At 32.2% G+C, this 25,573-nt stretch overlaps 2 protein-coding genes across 7 annotated transcripts; both read left to right on the top strand.

Moving 5' to 3' along the window:
- The first annotated feature begins 473 nt into the window (after positions 1 to 473).
- Positions 474 to 6,463, top strand: LOC114183120. The gene is made up of 10 exons (XM_028070016.1): positions 474 to 577; positions 703 to 971; positions 1,062 to 1,178; positions 1,283 to 1,372; positions 2,459 to 2,555; positions 2,759 to 2,901; positions 5,119 to 5,221; positions 5,415 to 5,527; positions 5,756 to 5,841; positions 6,183 to 6,463. Exons 2-9 carry the CDS (start codon positions 882 to 884, stop codon positions 5,807 to 5,809), a joined length of 807 nt encoding a protein of 268 aa, XP_027925817.1. The 5' UTR covers positions 474 to 577; positions 703 to 881; the 3' UTR covers positions 5,810 to 5,841; positions 6,183 to 6,463.
- A 1,667-nt stretch (positions 6,464 to 8,130) lies between these two features.
- On the top strand, positions 8,131 to 25,188 carry LOC114183119 (calcium-transporting ATPase 9, plasma membrane-type-like). Of its 6 annotated transcripts, XM_028070013.1 has the most exons (33): positions 8,131 to 8,764; positions 8,844 to 8,960; positions 9,048 to 9,087; positions 9,214 to 9,317; positions 9,411 to 9,544; positions 9,632 to 9,722; positions 12,093 to 12,162; positions 13,344 to 13,414; positions 13,489 to 13,572; positions 15,506 to 15,583; positions 15,663 to 15,734; positions 17,483 to 17,566; positions 17,672 to 17,754; positions 17,847 to 17,955; positions 18,031 to 18,086; positions 18,202 to 18,244; positions 18,337 to 18,420; positions 18,521 to 18,658; positions 19,996 to 20,061; positions 20,142 to 20,240; positions 20,449 to 20,559; positions 20,850 to 21,017; positions 21,794 to 21,853; positions 22,059 to 22,223; positions 22,386 to 22,502; positions 22,617 to 22,715; positions 23,511 to 23,648; positions 23,894 to 23,994; positions 24,094 to 24,139; positions 24,244 to 24,375; positions 24,502 to 24,609; positions 24,674 to 24,765; positions 24,845 to 25,055. In XM_028070013.1, the coding sequence occupies exons 1-33, from the start codon at positions 8,594 to 8,596 to the stop codon at positions 24,957 to 24,959; spliced, it is 3,246 nt and encodes a 1,081-aa protein (XP_027925814.1). In that variant the 5' UTR covers positions 8,131 to 8,593; the 3' UTR covers positions 24,960 to 25,055. The 6 variants fall into 6 exon arrangements, with proteins under 6 accessions (XP_027925814.1, XP_027925812.1, XP_027925811.1 ...); XM_028070011.1 differs by lacking the exons at positions 8,131 to 8,764; positions 8,844 to 8,960; positions 9,048 to 9,087; positions 9,214 to 9,317 and having other exon boundaries at positions 9,416 to 9,542; XM_028070010.1 differs by lacking the exons at positions 8,131 to 8,764; positions 8,844 to 8,960; positions 9,048 to 9,087; positions 9,214 to 9,317 and having other exon boundaries at positions 9,416 to 9,542; positions 24,481 to 24,609.
- The last annotated feature ends 385 nt before the right edge of the window (positions 25,189 to 25,573 follow it).

The following is a 25,573-nucleotide window of genomic DNA, read 5'->3' as shown; positions in this document are numbered from 1 at the left end:
CCCTTGAGGGGCAAATATGTATATTTACACGTGATGAATTTTTGTCTCAACTTGCTTCAAATTCGTAATTATAAGATCAAATTAAAATATTAGAAAACTAAATCAATAATTATATAAATAATAAATAATAAAAATTCAACTAAAAATGTTAAAATTTATCAAAAAATTAAATAAATTAAAACTTAATTAAACATATATAAAATTATCCACCATTCTACAACTCTACTGAATTATAATATTTAGAATTAATAGGTTGAGCAAAATGTTAAACATATGTGTAGCAACTTTACTTTCACATATTCATGGTTTTCAATTTTTAAATAGAATAAAGAACACCAGACAGATATCAAACATAGTTTTTAAAAGAATAAAATAATTAGGAATCTGTTAATAAATAATATATATTATTATTTAATTTAATTTTTTTAATTTTGGTGTATAGGTAGAATTGAATGGGCGTATTTGACGTGGGACTCAATTTTTGTCCATTATACCTACACTCATTCGTTCTTTTTTCTTCCACAAATGGATACTTGCTCTCATGATTACTGTTCAGGAAGTAATATGATGGGAACTGGTAAGATGTTTAATCCTCTCTTCCGTTCCATAATTTTATATCATTAATGGTGTTTGAGACTAATATGATGCGTGAATGGAGATTGCAATTTATAGATTAAATTGTATTGATGATTCTATATTTAGAAGAAAATGGAGAAGTAATGTACGGATGTGAATCGACGACGATGGAGATGATAGCATTGGCCAACAATCGGGATGGGGAAACAGGGGATTGGATTCAATTGAACCGGGATTGTGAAGGCAAATGTAATATAGAGAGATGAGTAGAACGAGCAACACGATGAGCTCCACCTCCTCCTCCAATGGCCATCTCGCCGTCACCATTGGCAGCGGCCACCCTTGGTGTGATGAACCTGTCGCGGTCTCCGTCAACAACGAACGATGACGACTTGGTGAGTCTACTTCAACTTGCCGAGTCAGTCTCCTTACACTTCGATGAAGCCATCTGCTTTGCTAATATACTTTTCTTCTGTCATATTCAGGTTAATGGCTTATCAAATTTACTCAAATCAATTCCCGATAAAGGGATTAGTGGGGATGACGTTGATATATTAAAGAGGAAGAATGCATCTGGAACCAATACATATCCTCGGAGAAAGGTAAAAAGTTTCTGGGTGCATTCTTTATCATCAATCTTTATTTCCCGTTACAGTTGATCGATTAGTTGTTGTGCTGCTATTGATTCTCCCTGTTCGTTTTACAGAGGTTTCTATGGGAATTTTTGCAAGATCTTACTCTTATAATCTTGGTTATAGCAGCTGTGGTGTCATTGGTACTTGGAATAAAAACAGTGGTGAGACTAATACCCTCATTTTCTAATCCTTATACATCACAACAGTAACTTTAGCACTGATATTAGGTCCCTTCTTCACATGAAAAATATGAAGCTTGGTTGATTTCAATCACCCAAACGAAATAGTAACAAGTGAGAAATATAATTGAAGTCAGTATTATTTTTTAAGAACTCATTACTTCATGCTTCGTGAGTGGAGGGAAAAGGAAAGAGATATGTATGAATACCATATGTGAATTCAATTGTGCTCAATTATACCAGAAATTAGGTAATAAGAACACGTTTTCTTTAAGCTTAAGCCGTTTGAGGCATTCTTTTGATAGAATGTTACCGAAAATTTTTTATAAATCTGACTAAGTTTTGTCAGATTAAACAATTACTATCACAGGTAAATCTAATATGAACGGCCATACTTGAGCATGACATATTGCAAAGAGACATAGCAAGAGCAAGATAATGTGAATTCATCATAATTATTTTTATTGATATATTATATATTCGAAAGCTGATTATTTCATTTATTTATATATATATATATATTATTATGGTGTCCCATCTTTGGATATTATATTCCTACGGGACCCAGAGCTGGGTGAGAGGGGAAGTTCTTCTCACCATTTGTCTCTATCATTATTGTCTCTCTATTACACCCTCCTCTATCTATATAATTTCCAATTTTTCCTCAGGTTTCCGATCCTATTTAGAATTTTGTTACTAATAATATTTTTGTATTTATAGCATAAAATTTTTTTAGTAGCTATCAATAGTACTATTGAACCATGTCATTTAAAGAGGCGACGAAGGATCCTTTAACAACAGACTATGAAACATGAAATTCAAGCTGTAGAGAATAATCGTACTTGGATTATTACTCTTTTTACTTTTGGCAAAAAGGCAATTCCTTGCTATTGAAAGATGAAAACTTAAATACTTTATGGGTATTCATGCCCATCCAAAGAGATTTTTTGATGAGATACTGTTAATATGTATTTTAAATTTATTTATTTATTAAAATATACACTTGAAAGATTATCTATTGGTTTACCTTGTCGAACTTTAACAGGTTGTTTTCTCTAACTTTAACAGGTTGTTGCTTTCTTGGGAGTGCTTGTGTATTATGGAGATGAACTGTGGGAAATGTTTGGTTATGAAGAACATCCGTATAGATTTTATACAACGGATGGTATATACCCATTGCTTACCCGCAAGAAATTTCATGGGCAATGTTAACAGATTTTTCTTTCACTTGTTACTATTTCATGCTAGGATGTTTAGTTTGTCACTAAGTTGGTAAACTTAATGATATATATGAACGGTGGTAACTATCTTAAGGTAAAGACATTATTGTATGATATGGGAAACTCATTGTATTCCTCTATTTTGCAGTTCTAGCCATTGTTTTAGTGGGATTGCTCTATGGCTTCTTCATATTACGTGCAAATGTCCCACCAGATCGGTGGTGGTTGAGATTAAAATTTCAGTTCCTTGTTGCTAGGGATCATGCATTCATTTTCATAATTGTTCAACTGGTACGCATATTGATATATTGCAAAATTGGTACTAAGCTCTTGCTGATGCAATACTATTTGTAGTCATCAATTGTTTCATTTTCTGATCTGCGAAAAGTTGAAACGATGCTAGGAAGAAGTTCTAGCTAACAATTTTCCTCTCTGATGGTACAAATCATTTTACGAAAACTCAATTCCATTTGTTTACTTGATTCGTAGTAGCACTGTAACTAAGGAAACACCCATAAGTAATTGAATGTTTTTAGCATCTCTAATTTCTTCCAGAAACCATTGATAGATCTAGCATATTGCAAGCATTTTAGTCTGGTTGAATGTAAATAAATTTTAGTTGGGATAGCCGAAGAGACAGAACATGATTGAAAAGGATTATGTTCAATTTTTTTTTGAAAAATTGCATGTAATTTTTTTTTGGATCAATTGCATTTTTACTCCACCAGTATTTTATATTGTGCAATTTTTTCCTTTTAGGTTTCAATTGTGTCAAGAATCCTTCAAGTTTTTTATCATTTAAAATTATGTCCATGAACCTTGATTTTATCTGATATTTACCCAATGTTTTAAATCTTGAATTGTAGTGCATAGCAGCTAACCGCAAAAACGTTGCAGTGGGATGAAGCTATTTTGAATTTTTTTATGTAGTTTTTATAATGTATACTGTATACTACATATACATATTAATTCTCAAAATGATAAAAAATACTGAAATGTTCTAGATAGGAACCAGTCATCATCATCCTCAAAATCATAGATGTCTTAAACCGAATATACAAGTAAATATCACCAAAAGTCATACAAATTTTGTAGATAGTAACCAGTCATCATCATCCTCAAAATTCACCTTATTTATTATCTTTTCGATTATTACAGTTGTAGTAGATTTCATTTTTTTAAACTGAAATCCCAATAATAAATCCTCAAAAAACCCTGTGTCCCCATTCTGAGGGCTTTTACAGAATTTACACTTGATGTCTCTATAGCACTGCTTTTTGAAGTAGTAATTTTGTGTGCGATGACCACTCCACGATGGCAACCATTGTAGTGAGTTGAGGCTGCTTCATACTGCTCCACTGCTAGAGTGGCATTATAGCATGTTTTTCAAAACTTTACTTTGAAGTCATTAAATTTCCCACAATGGAAAGACTTTTCATTTATTGTTCATTGTTATTATAAAAATAATAATAATAATTTACCTACAAGCATTGTCAACCTGACAATTAAATCAATACACTCAATGCTCAATGTGCCCTTTTGGTCATGTAGTTCAAATATTCTGTTTTTTTAACAGGCCTATTGTATTTATTTACTGTAATGTTACGTCCAGTTTACAACTTTAGTTAATTTCGTTAAATATTGGATGAAATCAAGATGAAGAGACTTGATTGTCAATGGGGAAAACTTGATGGACTCCGTGCAATTGGAATATTTTAGAGGTCCATAATCTCAAAAAAGTGGTATATGAGAGACTAAGTTTTAATTAAGCTGTTAGTGTGATGTGTAGCCATCAGGTGGGCAGGGACGCTCAAAAGAAGAACCTCTGCCCTTGCTCCCTAATTTGAACTAATGGCAAATTAACGTCCTTAGTCATTATCAATGTTATCAATGGTGGATTGCAGAAGGTCCAAATGCCACTATATAAACACACCATTGCGGCCAATGGTACCATCATAGCAGTCCTCCCTTCATAAATTGTCTAAGGTGGTTGGCAAAAATTTGCCACAGTATTTCATCATGGTGTCGCCATTTAACTACAGGACTCCATACTGTGGCTGTACATGGCATATTATTAAAATTTGTAACCTAAGGAGCCTGAAGTTGATTTCGGAAGGCATATAACAGTTTTCATGTTACATGAGTGATTCCTATTGCGTATAGCTTTCACGGAAACTGAACCCTGGTTGGTTACTCTGGGTGAAGTGTCACTGCCATGTCTTTGTGGATTCTGATATTAAATTCTCAACCTAACCCAACTCAAAATCTGCAGTCTGTGAAATTGTAAAAGGAAGTAATGGTGCAGGAATTTTTCTTAAGAGTTTTATGGCAGTTGATTTGAAAGACTTTGAATATTCATGCCCATTCAAAGAGATTATTTGATGAGATACTGTTAATGTGTATTTTAAATTTATCTATTTAGTAAAATATACACTTGAAAGATTATCTATTGCTTTACCTTCTCAAACTTTAACAGGTTGTTGCTTCATCTTTTTATAACTTTAACAGGTTGTTGCTTTCTTGGGAGTGCTTGTGTACAAATTTTATGGAGATGAACTGAGGGAAATGTTTAGTTATGAAGAACATCCGTTTGGATTTGATACAATGGCTGGTATATACCCTCTCAAGAAATTTCATGGCAATGTCAATAGATTTTTCCTTGACTTGTGACTATTTAATGCTAGGATGTTTAGTTTGTCACTAAGTTGGTAAAGTTAATGGTATATACGAACGGTTGTAACTATCTTAGCCTAAAGACATTATTGTATGATATGGGAAACTCTTTGTATTTCTCTATTTTGCAGTTCTAGCCATTGTTTTGGTGGGATTGCTCTATGGCTTCTTCATAGCCATACTATGTGGCCAAAGAATCAATGAACGCCACTATCATGTTCTTGCCAAACAAGAATCGACTAAGGTATACTACCAGAAAAACCGAAGTTTGTCGTGTAAAACTAGTAATAGGACTGCATCTAAACAAGTCTTTTGGTCCTAAGATATTTATTTTCAGGGAAATGCATCATTTAAATTTTTGTTCCTGATTACAATTGACTTTTACAATATAAGGAATATCCTTTATCTTTTATGAAATTTTTTAGGCAATTACTCAACTCTTCATTTTGTTTTTTTATCTCTTCAATTTCAGGAATATGTGGTAAAAGATCGAGAGCATGTAAAGAATGTGCCTCTAGTTACGTGACAGAGCTAAGGATGTTGGGCCTTTACTAATTGGTATATGCGTATCCCATTCTTTCTCTTTAAAATTTCAATTCTTCATTTTTTAGATGTTAGGTTTGAAACTCTGGTTTCATCGTTACCCCTATCATAATACATGTACGTACTTAGAAAGTAAATGTGGCAAGCTTTCTGTTTCTATTTTCAATTTCTAATTTAACCTAAAAGGCCGATGGTAGCCGTCTAAATCATCCTTCACGAACATTCTTGGTGCATTATTATGTGTACATCCCCATTGTTCGAACCAATATTCTTTGTTCTTTGCTTACATTATTCTCTAGAATTACTTTCATTGCATCATTCTCCAGAGTCACATTGTTGAATTTGTTGTTATACAGGCTTGTCTCCATGGTTCATTTCACATTAGTAGATCACATTGGTCGTTTAGAGTGATCACCCACCAATATGGCTGTTTGGGCAATGCGCAACCACGTGGGTGTCGTTTGTTTTTACAGAAAACTTATGAAAGAAATATGCTATACTTCAGCTAGAAACTTTGTGAATTGATGTTGTTTGGGGTGGAATGTAAAGGAAAAAAAATTGCAGATCCTGCAAACCTGTACCTGTTGCATGACTATGTTTGTGCTTGTAACCCTCAATTCACCCTTATTTTGCATTATTTTTTTCTATTTTATGCAAAATATTATAATCCAATTTAGATTTTTCCTTTTCAGGTTTTTAAACGTAATATTGTTCCGGGTATGTTTGGTTATCATAATTGTATTGTGTCATAGAAAACTGTTAATTGTGACAAACTATATGGTCATGCATTTACCTACTCCAAAATCTAAAGGAAAAACGCGCAAACCAGTTTTTGGGAAGAATGAAGACCGAACGAAAGAAGATAAAATTAATTTATCCTTAGATCATATAATATATTGTTACTGGTGGAATGAATACATATTCTTTTTTTTGAAAGGAAGCTGCTAGGAATTCCCATCAAATGTCATCTAATAAGGTTACATTTAGACTCTCTTTGAAACATTTTTAAGCTAGATAAATAAAGAGTTCAAGTACTTTTTTTATAAGATAAAATTAACTTAAGTATAAATTAATTTTGTAAAACTATTTTCATACAACTTGTATTGATTTTTCATTTATATAAAGAATGATTTTAATTTATAAAGAAGTTTATTTTATTTGTTTCTCTGAAAATATTTACGAAGAATTTTGTTTAAATTTCTTTTGTTGTTGGGATGTTAGAAGCTGATAAGGTTATAAAAGAAGAGAGAGTAAAGATTCCGAAAAGGAATATGATAAAAGAGAGAAATTAAAAATAAAGAGCAAAATAGGGATTATTAGAAAAGGTTAGAAAACATACTATCTTTTTTAGAAGTTCATTTCTTTTTATTTGTAAGTATATGGGATATTTTTCATGTTTGAATTTTTAGAAAATATGAAGCGGTTTAAAATGAAATAGAAACAATTAGTTGTCGGTTAAAATATTTTTTATTCTTCTAATTTTTATACAAAATTCAATTAGATATCTAACTTTTATTTGTTCAATTTAATCTTTTATTTAAAAAAATATTTAATTAGATTCTATTCATTGGATTAGTCTTTGATTTTTGTTAAAATTAATATATCAAATCACTTTACTTAAAATATTTAAGCTAATTTTATTTTGTAGAACTAGTGATTTAATATATAAATTACAAAAAAATTTTAACGTCAATGTAATAAAAATATCTAATTGGATATTTTAAAAAGTTAAAATGAACCAAATAAAGATGAAGAGTGTAATTGAATTAAATTTTTAATGAAAATAAAAGAACCAAATTAAGATTTTAACCTAGTATAATATTAACATACAAAATTATATATGGAGACAATAAGATGATAAGACAATATAATAACTAGTTAACAAATAAAATAAACACAAGAAATTCAATTGAAAAATATGAACCTTTTTAATATTAAATAAGCAACATAGTATTTATAAATTCAATTAAAAATATCAAAATCAAAGAATTAAAACTTAATTAAATATATATAAAATTACAATATTTAAAATTACTAAGTTGGAAAAAATGTTAGACATATGTGTAGCAACTTTACTTTGACATATTCATGGTTTTCAATTTTTAATAGTTACCTCATCAATAAAATCACTTCCACTAATCTCTTAGAATAAAGAACACCAAACAAATATCAAGCATAATTTTTAAAACGAATAAAATACTCATGATTCTGTTAACTAATAAAATATATAATTATTTAATTTTATTTTTGTGTATTAATAGAATGGAAAGGGCGTGTTTGGTGTGGGATTCAATTTTTGTCCGTTACATACACTCATTCATTCTCTTCTCTTCCACAAATGGATACTTGCTCTCATCAGGAAGTAGTATGATCGAAACTGGGAAGATGTTTAATCTTCTCTTCTGTTCCACAATTTTATTTAATTAATGGTTTTGAGAGTAACATGATGCGAGAACGGAGAGCGTAATTTATAGATTAAATTGTATTGATGATTCTATATTTAGAAGAAATTGGAGAGGTAATGTACGGATGTGAATGATCATGGAGATGATGCAATGCTAGCAATAGTATTGGCCAACAATAGGAATTGGGAAACAGGGGGAGAGAGAGAATCATTGGAATGGGTTGGAATCAGAGAAGGGGAAGGAAGGACGGTACCACGCACAGCAAGCCTGCATTCGTCGTTCCAGAGGGAATTGGATTCAATTGAACAGTGATTGTGAAGGCAAAGGTAAGATAGAGAGAGACGAGTAGAAGGAGCAACACGATGAGCTCCACCTCGCGTGGTTCAACCTCTTCCTCCAATGGCCATCATGCCGTCACTGTCGCTGTCGCCGTCAACAACGACGACGATGACGACTTGGTCGCTGATCCCGACGATCCTTTTGATATTACGAGTACAAAAAATGCACCTACCGAGTCCCTCAAGCGTTGGAGAGTGCGCATCTATCTCCTCACATCTCCCACGTAGTAGTATTCCATCCCTCACTCTTAATCTATTCATTCGTTATTTTCAGGAAGCATCCTTCGTGCTCAATGCGTCCAGGCGCTTTAGATACACTCTTGACTTGAAAAAGGAAGACGAGAAAAAGGAAAAGAAACACATGATTAGATCCCACGCTCAAGTCATCAGAGTAGGTCACAATGTTTATCAACCAATGTCGTTCCCAATTCTAACTCACTCTCTTTGTTTTTTCTTATCATTTCAATTCTTGCATTAGGCAGCTTTGCTTTTCAGGTTGGCTGGTGAACGGGAACTAGGTATGTATGCATGAATGTATGTGTGAGTATACTCTCTCATAATCCACAGTTTTAATTTCATACAATCACGTAGTCACTTAATAATATTTTGGATTTTATATACGGTAACAATCTTGCCAAAAGCAGCAGCGCCGGCCCCAACTTCAGTTGGTGAGTACACAATTGGGCTCGAAGAACTTGTTTCAATGGCTAAGAATCAGAATATTTCTGCTTTACAACAATATGGAGGGGCAAGTCTACTTCAACGTTGCCGAGCCAGTCACCTTATACATTTTGATGAAGTCATCTGCTTTGCTAATATACTTTCATTCTGTCTTATTCAGGTTAAAGGCTTATCAAATTTACTCAAATCAATTCCCGATAGAGGGATTAGTGGAGATGAGGTTGATATATTAAAGAGGAAGAATGCATTTGGAACCAATACATATCCTCGGAAAAAGGGAAAAAGTTTCTGGGTGCATTCTTTATCATCCATTTTTATTTCAAATTACAGTTGATCAATTAGTTGCTGTGCTGCTATTAATTCTCCATGTTCGTTTTACAGGGGTTTTCTATGGGAATCTTGGCAAGATGTTACCCTTATAATATTGATTATAGCAGCTGTGGTGTCATTGGTACTTGGAATAAAAACAGAGGTGAGACCAACACCCTCATTTTCTAATTCTCATACATCAAAACAGTAATTTGAGCACAGGTAATAGGTTCCTTTTTCAGAGGAAAAATATGAAGTTTGGTTGATTTAAATCACCCCAACGAAATAGTAACAAGTGAGAAATATAAGTAAAGACAGTATTACTTTTTAAAAACCCATAGGTGGAGAGAAAAGGAATGAGATATCTATGAACAGCTACAAGTAAATTCAATTCTGCTCAATTATACCAGAAATTAGGTAACAAGAGCAACGTTTTTTTTAGCTTAGGCTGTTTGAGGCATTCTTTTGATAGGAGATAAACTTAGTGGAAAAATTTAATAAATCTGACCAAGTTTGTCAGATTTAAATAATTACCATCACAAGTAAATATAATATGAACGGCCATACTTGAGCCTGACATACTGCAGAGAGATAGCAAGGTAATGTGAATTCGTCATAATTATTTTTATTAATATATTATGTATTCGAAAGCTAATTATTTCATTTATATGATTCTGGTGTCCCATCTTTGGATATTATATTCCTACGGGACCTGGAGTTGGGTGAGAGGGAAGTTCTTCTCACCATTTGTCTCTATCATTGTTGTCTCTCTATAGCATGAGTAGAACTCATCGAAAACTAACTTATTTGAAAGACTATCAATGTCATACTATTACACCCTCTTCTATATATATTATTTTCAATTTTTCCTCACGTATTTCCTACATCCCAGAGAATTTTGTTACCAACAATATTTTTTATATATAACAAAAAAAATTCTCAGTAGCTGTCAATAGTACTATTGAACCATGTCATTTAAAGAGGTGATGAAGGATGCACTTTGGCAACAGACTATGAAACTTAAAATTCAAGTTGAAGAGAATAATCATAATTGGATTATTACTCTTCTCACTTTTGGCAAGAAGGGAATTAATTCCTTGCCAGTGAAAGATGCAAACTTAAATACTTTACAGTATTGAATTTGCTCGTCGTTCTTTTGATTTATTTTTTAGTCTACGCAAATTTACTATGGATATTTTAAGTGAACGTGGCTTAAAACGAGTTGCATTTTCCATGGATCAAAATCATAAATTAACTATTGTACGTGATCAGGCCTATAATGATAATTCCTGTCATCGACGACTTGTAGGCTGTCTTGTCTATCTTACCATCACTTGCCTTGAGATAAGTTTTGCCTTCCATTCACTTTCTCAATTTCTCCAACATCCCCTCCTATAAGAACATTATGGTGAGTGTTTGTGTGTGATGCACTATATCAAGAGTAATATCAAGCAGGACCTCCTTCTTAGTTCTTCTTGTGATATTTCCGTTTGTGTTTAGTGTGCCTACGATTGGGCGAGTCGTCATGTTACTTGACGGTTCATCACTAGTTATTTTATTACACTCGAACAATCTCATGTCTTGTGGAAATCTAAGAAGCAACATATCATTTCTTGTTCCTCGTTGAATTTCTATACATGATAGTTGTTACTTCTAAACTCTTCTAGAGTATAGGATCTTGGTGTTATCCGCTCCATACCCATTAAACTGTATTGTGCTTGTCAATCTAGTTTTCATATTGTCTCAAATCCAAATTTTTTATGAGCGTACAAAACACATAGAATTAGATTGTTATTTTTTTATGCAAACATGTGATACTAAAACTATATGCAAATATCTCGACTAAAATACTTGACAAAAAGCAGCTTAAATTTTAACTATCCATGCCTCACCTTGAAAGGGAGTACTATAGGATAAGATTAATTAGTCATAAATGATAGAAATAATTTTTACTATTAAATATATCTGATACACATGATATTTTTAATTTTAGGGATATGATATTTCATGTATTTTAGTATTTTTTTGAGAGATCTTATTTTTTGTATTTTAGCCCTTTTAATTTTATATTATAGTTTTTATTTCGAAGATCTTTATAATAATCAATATATGAATACTAAGATAGACAGACTACTTATTCAAAAATAATTTCTTTAAAACATTTTAAGAATGAAAGTAACCTAGAAAAAAAAAAGCACAAAAGTAATTCTAAAAAAAATTACTTTCACTTTGTAAAACATAGAAGAGAAGTCATAAACTTTCCATTAAGTATCTTAGTACTATTATAGTGTTTAAGTGTCAGTGGTGGTATGATGGAAATCAATACCTCTATAGCTTTGATAGAAAACCAAAGTTTATCATTTTCAGCATAAATTATATTACATAATTATTAAAGAAAAACATTTGAAATGTTATTAGGAAATTTGTGTTTCTCCAGGGTGCTTGGTGCACTGTAATGCTTCTCATTATGATTGATATTGATATTTTATTTGAAGAATGTTCATCTTTTTCGTTTTTTTTTGGCAATCACCAGGGCCTGGAAGAAGGGTGGTACGACGGAGGAAGCATTGCTTTAGCTGTTTTTCTTGTCATCATAGTTACAGGTAATTTCGTTAACAGATTCTTTTGGCTTGGATGAATTTAATCTCCAATCTCCGCAAACAAATACTTGTCCATGTATGTGGGCTAAGCCTCGGGTTGGATATATTCAGTTGGAAATTAACACTTTCTTTAATATGCCAACGTCACTAATTAACTGTTACATCTACCGAGAACATAATATTTGGGCCATTTTTCCGTAATAATCAAAAGAGATACATATATGATTTTATTTTAATTAAAAACACATAATAATTACATAAAATATTATAATAAAGAAATAATTTTGATTAATCATAATAATAGTTCTAATATTAATTACTAGAACCAAATTTAAATTTAAGATTTTGATGAAAAGCAATATGAGATATAGTAGTTTTTTTTTCTTTCAAATCAAGTAATACTTTTTTGAAATAATCTTTTTATAATAATATATTTGTATTTTGGTGATAATGAGATATCCGAATATAAAAAAACATAGTATAATCTAAGATCTAACTTATTTATAAATAAATATGATTTTTTTAACATTATTATTTCTGAAACCTAAACTATTTATAAGTACATGAGATTTTACTTTAATATTATTATTTATCTATTATAAAATAAAACCCTTTAATCATTACAAGCTTTCATAACTTCAGTGAAAAAGTATTTTAATATCATTTAATTATTATTTATTACAATTTATGTATTTTTAATATCTTTCATTTATAATTATTCATATTAAAATAAATTTTAGAAAGAAATATCTATCCATTAATAAACATGTTCATAAATTTTTTTAATTTGACCTTTTAAATAACTATTTTTCTAATTTAAGTAAATATTTTTTTTCAATTTTATCTTTTTATTAACTAATTTTTAAATTTAAGTAATCATTCAAATTAAAAAAATATTTTTTTAATTTTCTTTTTGAGTAACTCTTTTAAATTCAAATAATTATTTATAATAGAAAATTATTTACATAATAAAAAGTTATAAAAGTTATTTATTTATTTTTTAATAAAAATAATAAAAATTATTATTTTTATTTAATAATTAATAATTATTTCATAATTTAATAAATTTTAAATATAGTAAAAAACAATGAAATACACATGTTTTCACTAATAATAAATAAAAAAATTAGACTAGGATGTAAAAAGATAACTACATATTTTTACTTGTCTTTTTTTTCTGCCAGCTGTAAGTGATTATCGGCAATCTCTGCAGTTTCAGAACTTGAATGCAGAAAAAGAGAACATAAAATTAGAGGTATGCACCATTATGCTTCTAAACATTAATTTTGTGGAAGTTAAACTGAGCATGTGCTCTTGAACTCATTACAGGTCATTAGAGGTGGCAGAACAATACAAATATCGATATTTGATGTTGTTGTTGGTGATCTAGTGCCTCTTAAAATAGGAGATCAGGTGATTTTGAAAAATATTTCATTTTGTTTTTTTTTCTAAATAAAGGTCTGTTTGGTTTGAAGTGGGTATAGTAGAATTGATTTTTGTTAACAGAGCGCTATTATCTGTTTAACCGTTTCGGTTATCATGCCTGCATGAACTCTATTTATTTCCTTTCTCTCTTCAGTATCAGTCACTCAATAATAGAACATTTCTCTCTCTCTCTCTCTCTCACTCTCTCTCTCTCTCTCACTCTCTCTCACTCTCTCTCTCTCTCTCTCTCTTTCTCTCTCTCAACATGGTCTCAAGAACTCACTTCTGAACCATGGCTTCGAAAATTCCGCTTCCGTTGTAACTCCATCAGATTTTTTTTCCACCCACCCCACATTCACTCCTTGCACCTTCACCACCCCTGTTTCCATCAAGTTAGATGAAGAAAACTACCTTGTCTGGCAACACCAAGTATTAGCTACCATTAAAGGCCTCAAGATCTTGAAATTTCTTGATGGGTCTGATATTTCTCCACGTTTTCTCACATTCGCTGATGCTGCCACTGGAAACGTCAACCCAAAGTACCTTGGTTCTATGCCAAACACCATGCTTACAAAAATGGTAGGTTTGCATATCTCTGCTACCATTTGGAAGAAACTATCTACATATTACGCTAGCCAATCTAGGGGCAAAATCAAAAAACTCAAAATACAATTAAAGACTGCCAAGAAAGATCGAAACATATCCACTTATCTTATGGAGATTAAAAGTACAGATGAAGATCATGTTGAAGCAATCTTGGATGGATTGTCTGATGAATATGACGCTTTTGTCACGTCAATTCTTTCTCGTCTTGATCCCTACTCCATTGATGAAATCGAAGCCTTCCTTCTTGCTCAGGAAGAACGTCTTGAGAAGCATAAACATCTTGATCCAGTCATTCAAACTCATGCCAGTTCTGCTTCTTGGAACAACACAAACCGCGCAAGATCCAATACTCGTTCTGGACGCACCAATTCCAGAAACCCAGCCGCTCGTGGAGGTCGCTCTAACATGTATCGGTCCAATTCTAGTCAATCTTGGCAATTTTCTTCAACCTCCACGAGTACACAACAATACAAATATTATATATATATATATATATATATATATATATATTGATCAGCATCTTTTCAACCACGATTTTCAGCCTCAACCTCAACTCCACAATTCCCAGGTTCCTTCTTCCAATACTGAGATTGATGATCATCTATCTGTTTCTTGCACCGTTCTTGATTCTCTGTGGTTCTGGGATAGCGGGGCTTCGCACTATGTTAATAACGATCCATCAAATTTTTCATCAAAGTCTTCTTACAATGGTAGTGAACAAATCAAACTAGGAAATGGCTCAGGTTTATCCATAACTCATACTGGTTCTTCTGTTCTTTCCTCTTCTTCTCCTAAATCTCAGTTTATCTTGCGTAATCTTTTACATGTTCCACATCTCAACAAAAATCTTCTTAGTGTCTCAAAATTTGCAAGAGACAACAATGTGTATTTTGAATTCTTTCCTGATTTTGGCAATGTGAAACACCAGGTAACGAAGGAGCTCCTTCTTCAAGGAAGTCTTAAAGATGGTATCTACGCCTTTCCACCTTTGCAACCTGTCTCTGCTTCCTCTGTTAACAATACCACTCTGGCTAAGTCTTTTTCACCTTTTAATCTTTGGCAGGCTCGCATTGGTCACGCATCCAAAAGCGTTCTTTTGCAGATTCTTCGTTCCTGTAACATACCTACAACTTCATATGTAGATTTTTGTGATTCTTGTGTTGTAACATTATTTCATTTTGTTTATCTCAAAATTTAAGGTCTTTTTGTTTTAAAGTGGATATAGAATTGGTCTTGATTCGTTGAATATAATTAAAACGTGTGTTACTTAATCCGAGTCGTAAATGGAAAAAAATGACTCTATGGATGTCGTCAGGTTCCCGCCGATGGAGTTGTTATCACTGGTCACTCTCTTGCCATTGATGAATCCAGTATGACTGGTGAAAGCAAGATTGTATGTTGTTCATACCTTCTAATGACCTAACTATTAGTTTTTTAATACTTATTATTTTTAAGCAATGAACGTTTTGCAGATTCACAAGGATCATAAAGCACCTTTTTTGATGTCTGGTTGCAAAGTAGTAGATGGAATTGGCGCTATGCTGGTATGATGTGGTATTACACCCTTTTATGCAAGTCTGTGTGTTATTTGATGGGCAGAGTATAGGTTGACGTAAGCGTGAAAACTTTCTGCTTTGAGAAGTTAGTTCACATGCTACATTATGATTTTATGCAGCATGCATGTTGATATTTTCTTTAAATTGGTGATGTCTGGCCATACCAGCTGATTATAAGAGGGCTGATTGCGTTACCTTGTTGATTATGTTACCATATTTCCATACTAACGTTATTATTTGGTGTGATTGTCATATTTCTATTTTCCTTAGTAACTCTCAGGATTAATTTCTTGATTTTCTTATCCTATGATTTATTTTCTTATGTAATCAGGATTATGAGTCTAGTACAATCATAAACAAGGATTATTATTTTTATCATTTACATCGCCTTGAATAATATTCACCAATTCAATTCCTCATCGTTTAGATGTAGTACTAGAGTTATTGTATCTATCTTGAGAATAATTCCTTCCTTCTATCATTGCGAGTTATGAATCTTAATTATCACTGGACTGTGATCTCTCATTTGTGAGTTTTTGTCACTTTCAGTTCAGTTTCAGGAAACTATTTCGCAATGCGTTGTTGCCACAGTCCAACTTCTTTCCACAGAATGGTTCTATTTCAACCTTATTTTGCATATTGGTTCTGTTACATGTACTTTGACCTTTTTCTTCTGTAGCTTGGCTCTGCTTGAGCTTGGCGTTTCAAAACTTGCTTTGTTTTATCCCATCTTTTAGTAGATGGGCAGTTTTGTTAGCTTATATGATTTGACTTTGTTACACACTCTGATCCAAATAAGTCTAACCCTCTCATGTATAGTATGGCCCTGTCTCCACTTCCAAATGTATTTTGACTTCTCTTTATCTCTCATGCCAGTCCAGGTTTTCTGCTTGTTTTTGGTTGTCTCTCTCGTGAGCCGTCAAAATACACTTAAGTTGATATTTTATAAAAAGTGTTTAATATATTTTAAAGCGTGCATATCAAAGTGTTTTGAAGGAACAACACCGGAGAGAATCCAAATTTCCCTCGTGCAGTCTCACGACATCTCTACCAATCCTATTTGACCTTGCGTGCTTTCGTACATTGGTTTTTAAACTCAAGTTGGTTCCACCAGCTCGTTCTGAGTTTGAGGGGCAATTTTGGTATAATTTCCATCACTATTTGTTTTGGTTGCCAAAATTTTCTTTTCCTTCTTATCTCAGGATAAGTTTTTACTTATCCTTCTTTTCGTAAAAAAATAAAAATCTTATGTTATTATGATTAAAATTGTAGAACAACTTTAAATAAGGATTACATTGTTGTCTTTATGTGACATTGAATAACACACGTCAATACACTGCAAATAAATTTTATTCTCACCTTTTCCTCCCTCAATACCTTAGTTTTCATAATTTTAACAATTACATTGATCAACAGAAGTATAATTGGTAACATTTTTTTGTTTGCTAAAATATAAAATTAATTTTTCATTGGTTTCAACTTTTTTTACTATTTTTTTTCTTTTTATTAATATTCCATTAGATTGTTTGTGTCTTTTTGCTGCAATAAATTTAAGTCTTTCGTATCAATTATTTATTGATTGAAATTTAATTGTCATTTTGCCATTCATGCTCCTTATGGATATGTAGAAGTTTGTTTTACACCTTTATCATGATTCTAGTGGCATATATTTTGCACGTGAAATAAATATTTTCAGAATGCTACTACCCTGATTCATTCTATAATGTCATCTGTAGGTAACTGGTGTTGGTATAAATACCGAGTGGGGACTGTTGATGGCAACTATCTCAGAGGATACTGGAGAAGAGACTCCATTACAGGTTCCTCTCACCCGTATCTAAAATCAATAACTGTTCCTTAGATGTACCTTAAAGAAAAACTGGTATCACATTTAAACTTAACAAATTTTTAGGGACGTTTAATAGGTTCGTTTGAATGGAGTGGCTACTTTTATTGGCATAGTGGGGCTTACTGTAGCTGTTTGTGTCCTTGCTGTCCTCGTAGGAAGGTAAACACCAGCTGCTCTTTTGCTGTTCTGAACTTACTAATACAAGATCGGTGCTAACTTTAACTAGTTATGTAATAATTTTGGAATGCTAGATACTTCTCTGGCTACACGAAAGATTTAGATGGAAAAGTACAATTTGTTGCTGGAGAGACCAGTACTAGTGAAATAATAGACGGAGTCATCAAAATTTTTACCATTGCAGTGAGTGTGAATTCTGAATTTTGTTTAGAAACATCTTTTGTAGTAGTTTTTTCAACTAATTATATAGCCATGCAGGTAACAATTGTGGTGGTTGCAGTGCCCGAAGGTCTACCTTTAGCAGTTATGTTAACGTAAGTAAATGCTGATAACTATTTCATTGTACAACACAAGATATAGCCAAAACTAAGCTGCATGATGTTTCATTCTAATCTGTGTAATTTTCTTCCTTGGCCACACTCATGATAGTTTGGCATATTCGATGCGGAAAATGATGGCAGACAAAGCTTTGGCAAGTATCTTTTTGTGTTCCAACAGTCACCACAGTATCTTCTAAAGTTTTTAATAATTTGCTCTTTTTGTTCTTTTATAACTATTATGCAGGTGCGAAGGTTGTCAGCGTGCGAAACTATGGGATCTGCTACAACAATTTGCAGTGATAAGACTGGAACGCTGACCTTAAATGAGGTGGGTTCTGGGGCCAGAACACCTGTATCTGCATTTTCCTACTTCATTTTACCTGAATCCTTGAATTATCAGTATTTGATTACAAATTTTTGGATTATAGATGACTGTAGTAGAGGCATATGTTGGGAGGAAGAAACTAAATCAACCAGATGACTTGACAAAAGTGAATCCGGAAGTTCTCTCTCTGATAAATGAGGGTATTGCACAAAATACGACTGGCAATGTTTTTGTGCCTAAGGTATGCCTTTTTAGTTGACAATAATGTCTACAGTTCTCTTTTAATGATGTGATCTTTCGTATATTATCCCTCGGATTTTTGGAAAATCTCCTGCTTGTTCTTATACCTAGAACCTACAGTGTACCCCTACATCTATGCAACTTAATATTTTTGCTGTCAGACATAGTTTCATATAATCTAGCATGAAGTAAGTTTATTAAATTTATAAATTAAATTATGTATTTGGAATTTACTATAGAAATAGAATTCAAATAAATTTAAAAAAGAAATGTATATTTTAAATATTTTATTTTATTAACTAGCTTTTATGGGTAAATTGGTCAATTTATATTTATTATTTTGCAACTTAATATTTTTGCTGTCAGACATAGTTTCATATAATCTAGCATGAAGTAAGTTTATTAAATTTATAAATTAAATTATGTATTTGGAATTTACTATAGAAATAGAATTCAAATAAATTTAAAAAAGAAATGTATATTTTAAATATTTTATTTTATTAACTAGCTTTTATGGGTAAGTTGGTCAATTTATATTATTATTTTAAAATTATACTAATTTCTGTAACATTTTATCAGATTTAATAGAACAAAACAATGAAATCCATGTAATTTTTAAAAATTTTTAAGCAAAAGATTTGGTTTACAAATTAAATCAAATCTCGGTTAATATATTTTCCATTACGCTCATTGAATTTAGATAACATAACAAGACCAGAAGCAAAGAGTCTACGTATTTATATGTAGGATTTAAAGGTTTAGAATTGGGTAAAACACTAACAGTCACATGACTGTTCGTTTGCAAGCACTGACATATACTGCCCATGGGACATATTATCAGCTGAAGCAGATAAAGCCCTTCTTAAGTTACTCTCTTAAAATTGGAGTTATGATTAATATGTCTAAGACTAGTTGGGTATTGTACTGTGATTGTGGCCAGTTTCTTTTGTATTGACCAATATGAACCAAACACCTTTTATAAGCTACACTAAAGATGCTTGGTTTACTGATTTGTTTTCACTACTATGAGATCACACTGATCTTCCTGTGAATGGTAATAAAATTGATGGTTATTTATTGTTGAGATTGCAAGTTTCAGTATAAGTTTTACATTGGTTAGAAATAAGAAAGTTAAACAACATATAAGGTAGAAGACCTATAAACCCATTGTTCCATTATCTTAAGTTTTGGATTAAAAATTGTGTCAATATCCTCTGTGGATATGATTTGTGTTTTAATAGTGTTGTATCTCCCCGGTGAATTCTCTCAAAAAGACCCGTTATTGGTGTTGATATCTATTTATTAGTATATTCTGTGTGTATGCATTTCCTTTGGTAGGATGGTGGAGAGATGGAGGTGTCAGGATCTCCTACAGAGAAGGCAATTCTTTCTTGGGCAGTGAAGGTACACTCCATTTTTTTATTTGTCTTTGATTGGTAATGGGTTTGAAGGTGATCAACTTATCTTTTGAATCCTCGTCGCAGTTGGGGATGAATTTTGATTTTATTAGATCAAATTCAACAATTCTCCATGTCTTCCCCTTCAACTCTGCGAAAAAGAGAGGTGGTGTTGCTGTGAAACTGGTAATCATTTGATACAGTTATTTTTCAACTCATCGCTTCTTCTTTTTTGCATGTATTGTGATACATAAATATCGATCCCATGTTTTTTCAATCTTTACTTCTCATTTTGAATCTATTTAATCATTGTTTGTGTTGAATCATATCAGTTGAGTGTTTTTCATTATCTTTAATATGATAATCAGAAATACTAATGTAATTTGCTTGGCAGCCGGACAATGTAGTACATGTACATTGGAAAGGAGCTGCGGAGATAGTTCTAGGAACATGTACTCAATATCTTGATTCTGATGGTCACTTGAAATCTATTGAAGAAGAGAAGGTTTGTAACAACAGCTTCATGTGATATAAACTTTACTGAGGGAATTACGATCATTGAACTGAACCAGTGGTGATTAAAAAGAAGACATTTTCTTTTGGTTAATAGCTGACCAAAGTTTAAAATCATATATAATGCTACCACACCGAGTCACCTTATCCATGTCAATGAGTCTTTTTGAAGCCACTCCAATGCCAACTTATGCAAGTATACATTGGGTACCATTATTTTTCCAAAAATTTAGCGACTGGTAGCAGTTGGTAGCAGTTGATAATATTCGCACTATTTTCCAGATATTCTTCAAGAATGGTATCGAAGACATGGCTGCACAGAGCTTGCGTTGTGTTGCCATTGCATATAGATCGTATGATATCGAAAAAGTTCCATCTAATGAGGAGGAATTAAACCAGTGGTCCTTACCAGAACACGAGTTGGTCTTGCTTGCTATCGTTGGAATAAAGGTAGAACGCAAATAAAAGATCACTGTTAAAAATGTGCTATATTATAGTTGATGAAATTTGTTTTTGTCCTATATTGCATTTGTCTGAATAAATAGGGCAACAAGAAAGACTTGTTCCCTGATAAATATGCTCATAACGCATTGTTGGGTTCATTCAACAATGAAAAGAAAAACACAAGAATAAAAATGAAAGAAAACAGTTGTATTATAAGAGAAAGTTCTATAAAGAGGGTACATGTCAACACAACATATATTGCACACACACTTGGAGTTGTGTGTTCTCCATATATAAAACTAAGGAAAAGAATATCAGAAAATTATTAATACGGTTAAGACAAACACATGTAAACAAGTAGTAGACGCTCTTTAGTAATGATCTTCCATACTTTTCATAAGACGATCATGATTTAGTTTCAATATCTCTCTCTCTCTCACACACACACACAGAAACACACACACACACACACACAGAAACACACACACACACACACACACATATATATATATATATATATATATATATAGTGAGAGTAAGTGGTGAAAGTATGATTAAATGATTGAGTTATTCTCATATTCTCACTTGATAGGTTGCCTGCTTAAATATTACATTTTAATGAAGATTGCAATTTTCTAGGGTGAAAGTATTCTTATATAAACATTTTAACATGGTATTGTCATATTATTGTTATACGAACTGTATGCTCTGGCGCTTACTTTTGTCCTTAAAACTATTGTCCTTAATCCTTCATGTAACTACATTAATCTGAATAATCTCAGGATCCTTGTCGCCCTGGAGTCAAGGAAGCTGTGAAAGTATGCACTGAAGCTGGCGTTAAGGTAATGTATAATTTTATGTTTGATGAGGAGTATAGTTTTTATATTGATTCAATAGCAAGGTATTTTCATATTTAGATTTTCTGTTCATTGAAATGATAATGTTATTCATGGAGGTTCTGATTTTAAAACTTTTGTGAGTGTTTACCCATATTCCAAAATATAAAATCAATGCAATCCGATATATACGAAATGAACTAAATAACAGGTACGCATGGTTACCGGTGACAATCTTCAAACAGCAAAAGCAATAGCTTTGGAGTGTGGAATACTGACGTCTACTGAAGAGGCTGTTGAGCCAAATATAATTGAAGGGAAGTCATTCCGTGAACTATCTGAAATCGAAAGGGAACAAGTTGCAAAAAAAATAACAGTATTGTTCTTTCATTGTGATTCCTTATGATATTCGTTCCTTAAATAAATATTCGATAATATTATTAATTCTCTACCAGTCTTTCAATTGTCCAAGCTAGTTTCCCATACTAGAACAAATGCCCCGCATGTTTAATATATACTGTTTAATATATACATATAGGTTATGGGGAGGTCTTCTCCTAATGACAAGTTGATGCTTGTGCAAGCACTACGTAAAGGTGGTGAAGTTGTTGCTGTCACAGGAGATGGCACCAATGATGCTCCTGCACTTCATGAGGTCTGTATACTTCTTGGATATAAACAGGTCTCTCTAGGCTAAAAATAATTTGACATCAATTATGTTAATTTCTTTATTATAGTTGATATTGTGTTCTACTATTTTGTTATTTAGGCAGATATCGGCCTTTCTATGGGCATCCAAGGAACAGAAGTTGCAAAAGAAAGTTCAGATATTATTATCTTGGATGATAACTTTGCATCAGTAGTAAAGGTAAACTTATTATTTATCAAGGAGTTACTTTGAATTGGAGTCCTACACTATATAAAATGGGCAAGTTGAGCAACATTACGAGAAAAGACCCAAAATCTTATTGTTTTAAAGTTTTAGATCGAAAATGTTGTTAAACTCTCTTATATTGTTCCACTCCTAATCTATTGGTTATGATATCTTAGAGTGTTTCTTCCTGTGAGATTTAAGAGAATGTATTATTGCATTTTTTTTTGTGTCTGCCACTGGTAAATGATTTCACATGCTCAACTATGAAGTCATATACATTTTTAGCCATGGTTTCTCTAGCTTTTATTGTTCAATAGCTTTCTAAAACTGTTAGATTTTTAATCAATTCCTATAAATGGTTAAATAGCTCCTTACTGGGCTACGACTTATTAGACTAAATTAATGTAGACAATCATGAATCATCGGTATGTCATTTAGTGTTATTGATAACTTAATGAAAAATCAAATGAATTTTAGAAATTTATTAATAACTGTTTACAATATAGAAACCCCCTTTAAAACTACAATTTATATAAAAATAAATTTAAAATTGATAAAACTAGGCTTATCTATTAATTTATTTTTATCATTACTTTATCATCTGTGTTCATTTTACCTTTTCTGCAAGAAAATAATTGACTGTAATTAATTTACCATGGGCAGTAAACAGGCCATCGATGTAATTTGATTTTGGCTTAAGAAGTGATAAATTTATTTCGCTTGGACAGAGGCATTAGTGGATTGGTCTGATTTATAAATTATATAAGGTCTGTTGTTCACTTTGTGTAGGTTGTTCGTTGGGGTCGTTCTGTATATGCAAATATCCAGAAATTTATTCAGTTCCAGCTCACTGTTAATGTTGCGGCTCTTGTAATAAATGTTGTTGCATCAATATCTTCTGGTGATGTTCCCTTAAATGCTGTACAGGTATGGTGCCCTCTTTCTTCTCTAATTTAGTTGAATATTTTATTATTTGAAGTTGTATGATTCAAATTACATATAGAGTCGAATTTGGATTCTCTAATAATTTTCTCATAACATTTTCTTTCAATGATGTACACTAATTTAATAAAAATACAGTTGAAGAACGGCACTAAAAAAAGCAGTAAAGAACATGGATCTATGAGTCATAAATACTGGTTTCCTATCTAAATGCTCTTTGTTTGGTACAGCTTTTGTGGGTCAACCTTATCATGGACACACTTGGAGCTCTTGCGCTGGCTACGGAACCTCCAACAGACAGCCTTATGCACAGATCACCAGTTGGCCGAAGGTTTGGTTTGATTGATTCAAATGCATGCGTCACATTATCATTTTATGCTCATTTTCATTGCAAACACTCGGCTTACTACGATCTTATGTTTGGCTTCAGGGAACCTCTTATAACAAATATCATGTGGAGGAACTTGCTCGTGCAGGTAAAAATATGTTTTAATTCTATAGAGAGATTTGTTAAGATCATCAGAGAAATATAGGGCTGTTTAGATCCTACCATTTAATTATATATAGTTTGCCATTGCAGGCCCTCTATCAAGTCATTGTTCTTCTGATTCTTAACTTCTGTGGTGAAAGTATTCTACGTAATGAGGATTCCACAGTCCATACCATACAAGTGAAGAATACTTTAATTTTCAACGCATTCGTCTTTAGCCAAGTACGTAAATTTTTTCTTGTCTGGGGTTGACGGATTGAACCCCCCTTTGTTCTCCCGTTGCAATAATGTAAGTTTTTAATTCATTGAATTCTTATTGAAGAGTAGTTTTACAATGCTTCAACTCAGATATTCAACGAGTTCAATGCTCGAAAACCAGAAGAGATGAATGTGTTCCAGGGAGTGACTAAGAACCGTCTTTTCATGGGAATTGTTGGAATGACATTTGTGCTTCAGGTGAATCCTCTTGTTAAGTAATGTGTTACAATATTTCTGAGACTAATGCGTTAACAATCGTTAGATAATCATCATCGAGTTCCTTGGAAAATTCACAACCACGGTGAGGCTTAGCTGGAAGTTGTGGCTTGCCTCTCTTTGTATTGGGTTTTTAAGGTGAGTTAAAGTTCTACCCTCATTTCATATGCAATTATTACTTTGCTAGCTAACCAGCTGATTGATTTAATTGCAACAGCTGGCCTCTTGCCGTTGTTGGAAAGTTGATCCCAGTTCCCAGAACACCACTGTCCCGATATTTCTCCAAGTCACTCAGAAAATTAAAAAAGTCCAAGTCCCATGCACAACGATAGGATCACTTCCACTTCATAACTCACATCTAACAATATTACTTCTTCATCTAGAATGTGTAAGGACCATGATTTTGTCATAAATATATAAATCCTAATAACTGACATCAATTTTTTCTTCTCAAATATATCTTAAGGGAATTTAAACATGGAAAGAACTTACATCAAGTCTATTAGTTATGTGATCAACTTAAAAATCAAACAAGGATATCTACATTTTTCAGGCTTAGATATTATCTTTTTAAATATGACTTCAACTAATTTTCACATTGCAAAGAAACATATCAGGATATCAGCATTTTGAAAATTTTAAAACAATGTCATAAATTAATCAATAAACATTTTTATGAAATCCTAATTTAATGTATAGAAGATTGTTATATAATGAATGAATCTGCCATCATCCTTAATGTTAGCTTTAAAAAATGATTAAAAAAATAATCCCTAGTGAATAGGCATTAGCACTACTATACTGTACATTACATGCATTACAGTCAGACAAGGGAATCATGCTCACTTCCGCCCTTTTTCTCTCTTCTCACTGTGTCTAATATTATTGCCATTGATTGAGAAATTGTCCCTCATCATATCTCACTAACAATCAAATCAAAATCTTT

The sequence above is a fragment of the Vigna unguiculata genome, chromosome 5 (assembly GCF_004118075.2).
Source record: "Vigna unguiculata cultivar IT97K-499-35 chromosome 5, ASM411807v1, whole genome shotgun sequence".
NCBI classification, from domain to species: Eukaryota; Viridiplantae; Streptophyta; class Magnoliopsida; order Fabales; family Fabaceae; genus Vigna; species Vigna unguiculata.
Note: the sequence above shows the minus strand (reverse complement) of the source record. Positions and strands in the feature narration are given on the sequence as shown.

Excerpts from the sequence above, each read along its gene's own strand:
- LOC114183120 (XM_028070016.1), top strand. The coding sequence starts at position 882 with ATGGCCATCTCGCCGTCACCATTGGCAGCGGCCACCCTTGGTGTGATG. Across the intron at positions 1,373-2,458 it reads TACTTGGAATAAAAACAGTG|GTTGTTGCTTTCTTGGGAGT; the intron begins GTGAGACTAATA and ends TAACTTTAACAG. Across the intron at positions 5,528-5,755 it reads CCAAACAAGAATCGACTAAG|GAATATGTGGTAAAAGATCG; the intron begins GTATACTACCAG and ends CTTCAATTTCAG.
- LOC114183119 (XM_028070013.1), top strand. The coding sequence starts at position 8,594 with ATGAGCTCCACCTCGCGTGGTTCAACCTCTTCCTCCAATGGCCATCAT. Across the intron at positions 8,765-8,843 it reads AGTCCCTCAAGCGTTGGAGA|GAAGCATCCTTCGTGCTCAA; the intron begins GTGCGCATCTAT and ends CGTTATTTTCAG. Across the intron at positions 24,376-24,501 it reads ACGCATTCGTCTTTAGCCAA|ATATTCAACGAGTTCAATGC; the intron begins GTACGTAAATTT and ends GCTTCAACTCAG.